Here is an 8250-nt window from a genome sequence, read left to right on the forward strand (position 1 = left end):
CACACACACACACACACACACACACACACACACAGACTCATCAAGGCATTAAACCCTGCAGGTTTGTAAATAATCATGAACAGTACATAAAACATGAGTACACTTGGAGAATCGAAGTACATCATCATCATGAATGGCTCTAAAACAGGGCACACATTGGCACGCATTGGAGAATTCTCCAACTAAGAGCATGTAGCCTGGTGGTGAAAAATTTTGCAAACCAGGATAAGGACCTGGGCTCAATACCTGCCAGGATACATGCCCCCACTGGATGTACTATACCTAAACACAAGTATCTCTCTCTCTCTCTCTCTCTTCCCCCCCCCCAAAAAAAAACAAAAACAAAAACAAAAAAACAAAAAAAAAACAAAACTCCTCTAACTACCCATAAAAAGAGCATGTATGCAAAACATCCATGGCTTGTTAAGGGTATACGAAAGAAGCTACATCGGCTCCAACCTCTAATTATTATGGTATTATGTATTCAATAGATCTACATTTTAGTATTTTCTTTTCAAAAAAAAGACGCTTATATGGTCAGAGATAATCATGATGATCAATGATAGCTACTTTTGAAACACAAACTCTACCAAGAAATGTTTCTATCGTATTCAAGCACAAATCTACAAAAGTTTACTATTTCTGCGACTATATTACATTTATGAAATGCTAAATCACAATGTTTTCCAAGTACAATTAAAAGAAAGGATAGGAGAGTAAGAAAGAGGTGATTGACTGCAATTTCACAAGTACCTGTTGCTCTTAGAGCAAAAACGATTCATCAAACACACTCAACCTCCCCTTAGTTGCCCATTAGTGCCACGGCTAGTACCTGCATGTTTCCAAGTTCAACAAAAATTCAATTCGCGCTAAAGTTTCAAAGATTTTTTCCCCCCCGTTTTGTATTTGTGTGTGTGTGTGTGTGTGTGTGTGTGTGTGAGAGAGAGAGAGAGAGAGAGAGAGAGAGAGAGAGAGAGAGAGATACCTCTGATCGAGTCTGCTTAAGATAGTGGTAAGCATATGACTACTGTTTAAAGTCCAATTATGCTGATTTATGGCCTTGAGCATAGAACTCCTGTCTGAGTTCTGCCAAAAGATATCAAGCTACAGAGGGTAGCTGATTTCTTGAGTAGTCGAAAAGAAATGCTCAAGATTGCTCGAGAGCATGTCAAGAGCAAATACACAAGGTATCAGTATATCATCACTGCCACAGATTATGGAACAAAGTGGGTGGAAGCCAAAGCTCTTAGCAGACATTACTTCGACCATAAACATATACAATGATCTTTGAAAGATTGAAAGAGTCCCACTTTCAAGACTGGAAAGCATTATGAGTAGGTCCAGCTTCCCAATGATGTCAAAATCAAGTGGTAGCTGTTGTCAGCATAGCCTCACCAACATCCGACAACTCCCAATCTCTTACCATTGTAAATGTTGCAGCTCCTAGTGGTATAGTAGATGAACAATAGAAGTTTTAAGGTTTTCTTTTCCATTTCTGGATCACAGATTCGGCATATTTGGTCTCATAGGGTCATTTTGACCTTCTGAGAGAGGTGATTTGGCATGAGCCTCCATGGTCCTCATTTATGTATTTGGTCTCATAGGGTCATTTTGACCTTCTGAGAGGTTGATGCGACTCTCTCTCTCTCTCTCTCTCTCTCTCTCTCTCTCTCACACACACACACACACACCCGTAAATGCACACAGGATTTACATAATTTGCCAAAAAAGCAGAAGCTATTTAGCCTACATGTAAGATCTTTTTTGAGGGGGTTTTTGTAAGCACTGACCTGCACTTTGCATGGGCATCTGGTATTGGGGGGACTGAACATACTGATGCTGTGGGGGGGCATACATATAGTTTCCAGGCACAGCGACACCATTTAGAACACCATTAGTAACCCCTCCACCTTCCTTGCCCGCACCTGGTTCTCCTTGCTTGGCCATGGTAGCTTTCTCCCCTTCAAGCTCTCTGTACTTCTGCAGATACAGCTTCAATGGCTCAATATAGTCCTCAAACCCTAAAGTACCCATAGCCCACAACAGATCATCCCCATTCACAGTCTTTCTCTTCTCTCTCTGACACTTGTCTGAGGCCTCTCCTGTGATGAAGCTAATGAACTCAGAAACACACTCCTGCAGTGTTTCCTTAGCATCCTTGGAAATTTTGGCGTTTGCAGGCAGTGCCCTCTTCATGATCCTGCTCACGTTGGCTATGGGCAGGAGCCTGTCTTGTTCTTTCACCGAATCACTGCCCCCATAGTGGCCGCCTGATTCCTCATCAGATTGATGCCCACTCTCGGGGCTGCCATGTCGGTAGGCCATCTTATGCTCGGAAAGAAGACCCTCCTCGGGAAGCTTCAGGGGAAACCTGAAAGCAACAGATTCGGATACATTAGGGTAGGTTTGGACTGGGATGAGGGTGAGGGTTAATCAGAATATTAAAAGCTCCTGTCAGGATTAGCGTTAGGGGAAAGGGTTAGAGTTAATCAAAATAGTTAGTGTAGATGGAGCAAAAAAGACGGAAAAATGCATCAGAGGATTCACGGTAAGGGCCGCAGAAAAGGAAGAAAGTTACGATTAGGGCAAAAAGCTCAGAAATTTTAGGATTAGGGTTAGGTTTGGGGGCGGGTTAGGGTTAGGGTTAGGAAATAATCAAGACCCTAAAAGTAGAAACGATCAATGGAGCTTCGGATAGAAACGCGAAATGGACTTATGTTCAGAAGAAGGCGGCTCACCTGGCTTGATTTTAATGATGACTGAGAGCAGCTATGGAGCTCCCAGATGGCAGCAGGCGAGGAGAGGTAGAAGGTACAAGGGGGATTCGCAACACTGAACCAAAAAGGGAGTCAAAAGAGGAAAAGCCACTTGGCCCCCAAGGAAGAAGGCAGGGCCCTCTGCTTCTGTGATGAGATAGCCTTTATAGACTGCACAGCTACAAACGCGTTGTTGTTGTGGCTGGGGTAAGGGTAGGACCGTGCTTGGTGACGCGTGGATAAGGCCTCTAGGCTCTCCCTAAGGCTCTCCCCTTCTGTTCCTCTCATGTTCTCATTTTTCCTCATATAACCCTCCTTGGAGTAGTTTCCTATGCATCGTCTCAAAACAAGCTTGCTCACTTCTGACCCCGGCTAGTCTCAGAACGAGCTTGCTTGCTTCTAACCCCGGTTCAAATAACAAAAAACAAAATTTCCTACGCACCTTCGTCTTCTTCTCTCGTGCTCGCGCCCCCTCTTCCGTCCGAATAATCCTTCGAGGGCCTTTATCCTCCAAGGGTATTCTCCTATGACTATAAAACACTTCTTCTTCTTCTTCTTCTTCTTCTTCTTCTCTCTCTCTCTCTCTCTCTCTCTCTCTCTCTCTCTCTCTCTCTCTCTCGCTTGAGTTAGAAACGCAATTGGTTGGGATTATTCTAGAGACATTAAAAGAATCTTCTTCTTCTTCTTCTCTCTCCAAGTCCTAATCAAGAGATTCGTTATTCAATTCCTCTTCCCTAGACTTTCATTGCCACCATGTGATCGATTGGCTTGACTATGTCGTTAAGAGACCTCTAATCAAGGCATTCGAGATTCAATTCCTCTTCACTAGACTTTCATTGCCACCATGTGATCGATTGGCTATGTCGTTAAAAGATCTCTCTCTCTCTCTCTCTCTCTCTCTCTCTCTCTCTCTCTCTCTCTCTCTCTCTCTCTCTCTCTCTCTCTCTCTCTCTCGTGCGCGCTTGAGTTCGAAACGCAATTGGTTGGGATTATTCTCGAGACATTAAAAGAGTCTTCTTCTTCTTCTCTCTCCAACTCCTAATCAAGAGATTCGAGATTCAATTCCTCTTCCCTAGACTTTCAGTACAACCATGTGATCGATTGGCTTGGCTATGTCATTAAAAGACCTCTAATCAAGGGATTTGGGATTCAATTCCTCTTCCCTAGACTTTCATTGCCACCACGTGATCGATTGGCTTGGCTATGTCGTTAGAAGACCCTCTCTCTCTCTCTCTCTCTCTCTCTCTCTCTCTCTCTCTCTCTCTCTCTCTCTCTCTCTCTCTCTCTCGTTCGAAACGCAATTGGTTGGGATTATTCTCGAGACATTAAAAGAATCTTCTTCTTCTTCTCTCTCCAACTCCTAATCAAGAGATTTGAGGTTCAATTCCTCTTCCCTAGACTTTCACCGCCACCATGTGATCGATTGTCTTGGCTATGTCATTAAAAGACCTCTAATCAAGGGATTCGAGATTCAATTCCTCTTCCCTAGACTTTCATTGCCACCATGTGATCGATTGGCTTGGCTATGTCGTTAAAAGACCCCCCCCCTCTCTCTCTCTCTCTCTCTCTCTCTCTCTCTCTCTCTCTCTCTCAACTAACCACCACCATAAACATGTACACAAGCATCATGAGAGTCACACACACCAATCAGGAGCATGAACACACACACAAGAAACATTAGGGTCGCATATGCTAGTAACACAAATTTTTTTGGTACTATAAGTGCCCAACAAATAACAAGAAAACAAGGGGAGGACTCAGGAATCTAGAACTTGCCTCCTCACACAAAGTGCACTTTTGCCACATCACCAGTAGGCACTTATTTGTGCATGAAATTCACAAAAACACTTCTTTGTGTTGTATGGGGGATTTGTTCAAGTGGTTGAATGGGGGATTTGTTCAGGTGGTTGAATACAAGAAATGGGGTAGGTTTTTAATAGTGGGGGGAGAGAGAGAGCGAGAGAGAGAGAGAGAGAGATGGGAGCTACTAGCTTTCCCTCACATATATATATCTTCCAAAAGAGAGATGGGAGTTTTGTATATATATATATATATATATATATATATATATATATATATAGAGAGAGAGAGAGAGAGAGAGAGAGAGAGAGAGAGAGTACTTAGAAACTTTCTAAGTATTGAGGATAAAGGGCTTCAAATTATTCACTTTAGTATGGTGTGTTTATTGATGAGTGTATTTCTATTTTCCAAAGACATCAGGCCTTACCAATAGCATCTATTATACTATTGAGGAAATGGAGAGATGCCACATAGGTGGTATTGGCCTCCCATGTCTTGCAGTTGGATGACATGATAACATTTTGCTATGAGTAGGTATAGCTCTTTTGAGTAGAGTTTCTCTCATTTCGAGGAATTCCCTAAGAAGGGACTAGTGTGACAGTTATCCTTCTTCGTCTTTGCGAGTAAAAATATTTGACAATACTTTGTTTTTGCATTAAATGACAATCATGCAATCCCTCTGCACTGAGCCAGTGAAGTGGACAAATTAAACAATATCATGTAGTCTTGACCTTTGCACCGAGCCAGCACAGTGGACAAGTTAAATAATACAGGAAATTGAAGGATACACATATGACCTTATCCCTTTCTTACCCCAACAAATTTGAAGCAAAACTGTGTCACCTTGCTAAAGTTTAAGTGGTATGTACAGCTTGGAATTGGAGTGATTTTGATGATGGAAAACCCCTCATCCAAGCTTTTGCAAACCAAAGCTAGTTGCTTCTCAAGTGGGACTTATTGTCACTGACAACCCGCAATATTGTGCTTTTCCAATGTTACATCTCCCAGTGGAAGACTAGATAAACATTATAACTTTTCTAATTTCTTAGTTTGATTTGTATGTTCCTTATCCAAACTATAAATTTGGCATAATACCTCCATGTTCCTCGCCCTTAGTCACATGCTTGCCATGCCCATCATCATGTTCCCCTTCAATCTCCTCCCTACCCCTTCGGCGCTACCCCTGGCTATGGCGTCCCAGGCTTCCAAATCTCCAACTGCTCAATCAGCCCTCAATGGAATTTCCACCCTGGACTCTTCAGCGTCCCATGGCAATGAACAATTTCTGAATGAAGTGGCTACCAGAAGTAACATCCATCACATGAATGTGGCAAGGTTGTTTGGTTTCTACTTCATAAGGTCCAAGAGGATTCTGGTTTATGAGTATATTAGCAATGGCTCCCTGGACAAGTATCTCTTCTCAACTGGGCAATCATCAGGTGTGGCCATTTTGAACTGGAATCAACGGTACAACATAGCTCTGGGCATAGCCTGAGGGCTATGTTACATGCATGAAGAGTGCCAAAACTGCATCATCCATTGTGATATTAAGCCACAGAACATCCTGCTGGATGCTGCATTTTGTCCCAAAATATCAGACTTTGGCTTGGCAAAGCTCTTGACAAGAGAGGAGCGCAGGATCTTGACACAAGCGAGGGGTACACCAGGTTACATTGCCCCCCGGAGTTTTGGTCTTTAGGAAGTGGCCCCTTAACAGCAAAGTTTGACGTGTATAGCTATGGCATGGTACTGCTGGAGCTTGTTGGAGGTAAGAGAAGCTTTCATCTGTTCGCTTTTGTGCAAGCACCATAGCCTACCAAAGGTAATCAAAAGATAAACCACAAAAAAAGGTCAATCCTACAAAGAGAGCTAATGAAGACATGCCACTTTTACACCAAAAATTTCAATCAAAAGATAAAACAAAACTTAGTGCTATTATAGAAAAATTATTATGCCTTTTTTATATAATTTCTTTTTATGTTATTGCCATAAGGCATAAAAAGGATAATGGAAAGTGGAAGACTAGACATGTCGAGGGAAACCTTGGAATCAATGCATCTAATTCATGGGTAGATAGTTAGCATAAATTTGTAAAATCATGGTACACTTTTTCACCAAATGCATTTAATACTAGGTGATGTACTAAGAAAATAATTGAATCTCAAATTTTTTTATCACCTAAAAAAGCACTCATCTTAAGCCAATTTAATAGTTCTTGATCTACAAATTTTATTTTCAACAAAATCATTGCTCTCTTGAGATTCATATGTGCCTTCTCTTATGCTACCATTGGAATCTTTACCTCTTTTTCTTGCTTGTTGGTGGCTTTATAGTTGTCCACCACTACATACAATTGTATCTAAATGATCACATTTATTACATCGCCAATACTTATGCTAACAACCTTTATATCTAGTTGTATCATTACATCGTCCTCTTGCAACGTGAGCCCATTATTGCACCTTGATTTGTTAAAAGTACTAGATTGGGACTCAAGTTTAACATTACACAATGCAACACCCAACTATATTGGACAAATATCATCACTTGGTCTAACAAGAAAAAAATCATCTTTGTGTACATTAACATTTGGCTTGACCCGCTTTCTCAAGAGGAGGAAACAGATGAAGGGATCTCTGTGTCTATTGATAAGAGGATAATGCATAATGTCGATCTTGAGCCTAGTGGCTCTATGGTGCCTTCAAGAGGAGCCTTCTTTGAGACCAACAATGAGTAGAGTGGTGCAATTCCTTCAAGGTAAGGCTTCGGAACCTAGCAATTCTCCAAGGCCTTTTAGAAAGACGATGGTGAAGCATGAGGAAGCTAGCCAGAAGAATGAGAATTCTTCAGAATCTTCCTTGAAGATGTCTGGAAAATTCGTAAGTCTTAGTTTTTCAGGAATTCGATTCAGCATGTGAGGGTCCATCTTTGTTTTTTTTCGGCTGGCCTTAGGCCCAATATCCTCCCTTAGTTACTGATTCGTGTAGGCGCTTAATTATCTGCACATAGGCCGTTGAGGAAGCACCAAGGGGAGTCGTGAACTGAGGACTTCTTGGTCCTAGGCAAACACCTTCACCACTTGAGCTATCACCTCATTGGCATGAGGGTCCACCTTTATAGTTCCATTCTTTTGGTTTGCCATTCTTGAAAAGGATATTGTAAATAAAATTTGTGGAGGAGTCTGTTTGTCTTGCTGGGCCATGAAAACTGCCACCTTCAACCCACAATGTCCATGGCCAGAGAGCCATGATCTGCTAAACGTTCCCAAAAAGACACTTGCTTCTACGATACTTGGATCTGAGTTACACCCCCGAAGGCCCTAAACCTCTTTTGAAAAGTACCCCCAGCTTATTTTCATCAGGATACATTGTTTAACTAAATGAATGGTTAGGCCTTGGTCCTTTTCACACACATTATAGAAAACCTACTTTACTTAACCTCGGGCAACTTTGAATCTTAGACTTTCAAACAATTTGGTCAAAGGAACATGGAACATTGAAAATCTAATTTAATATACAAATTCTTTAATGTTATCTATTATCATTATTATGTTACTACATTTAGCTTATTACTTTTCTAGTAAATGAAAGTTGCTCAATTTGTTAAAAGGTAAAATAAAAAACATCAATCCTTAAAAAGAGAGCTAATGGAGGCATGCCAATTTTTGACATACAACGCCATAAAATTCAACTAG

General features: G+C 41.4%; 1 protein-coding gene and 1 pseudogene across 2 annotated transcripts; one reads left to right on the plus strand and one right to left on the minus strand.

The window, feature by feature from the left end:
- Positions 1 to 544: 544 nt before the first annotated feature.
- On the minus strand, positions 545 to 2922 carry LOC147606383 (nuclear transcription factor Y subunit B-1-like). Of its 2 annotated transcripts, none has more exons than XM_086791797.1 (3): positions 2739 to 2922; positions 1791 to 2371; positions 545 to 832 (listed from the first exon to the last, which is right to left on the minus strand). In XM_086791797.1, the coding sequence occupies exons 2-3, from the start codon at positions 2323 to 2325 to the stop codon at positions 792 to 794; spliced, it is 576 nt and encodes a 191-aa protein (XP_086647923.1). In that variant the 5' UTR covers positions 2326 to 2371; positions 2739 to 2922; the 3' UTR covers positions 545 to 791. The 2 variants fall into 2 exon arrangements, with proteins under 2 accessions (XP_086647923.1, XP_086647924.1); XM_086791798.1 differs by lacking the exon at positions 2739 to 2922 and adding an exon at positions 2579 to 2674.
- Positions 2923 to 5810: 2888 nt separating this feature from the next.
- Positions 5811 to 7842, plus strand: LOC147606384 (G-type lectin S-receptor-like serine/threonine-protein kinase At5g24080 pseudogene; annotated as a pseudogene).
- The last annotated feature ends 408 nt before the right edge of the window (positions 7843 to 8250 follow it).

This window comes from Cibotium barometz, chromosome 57, assembly GCF_041138505.1.
Source record: "Cibotium barometz isolate CiBa-2024 chromosome 57, ASM4113850v1, whole genome shotgun sequence".
Taxonomy (NCBI): Eukaryota; Viridiplantae; Streptophyta; class Polypodiopsida; order Cyatheales; family Cibotiaceae; genus Cibotium; species Cibotium barometz.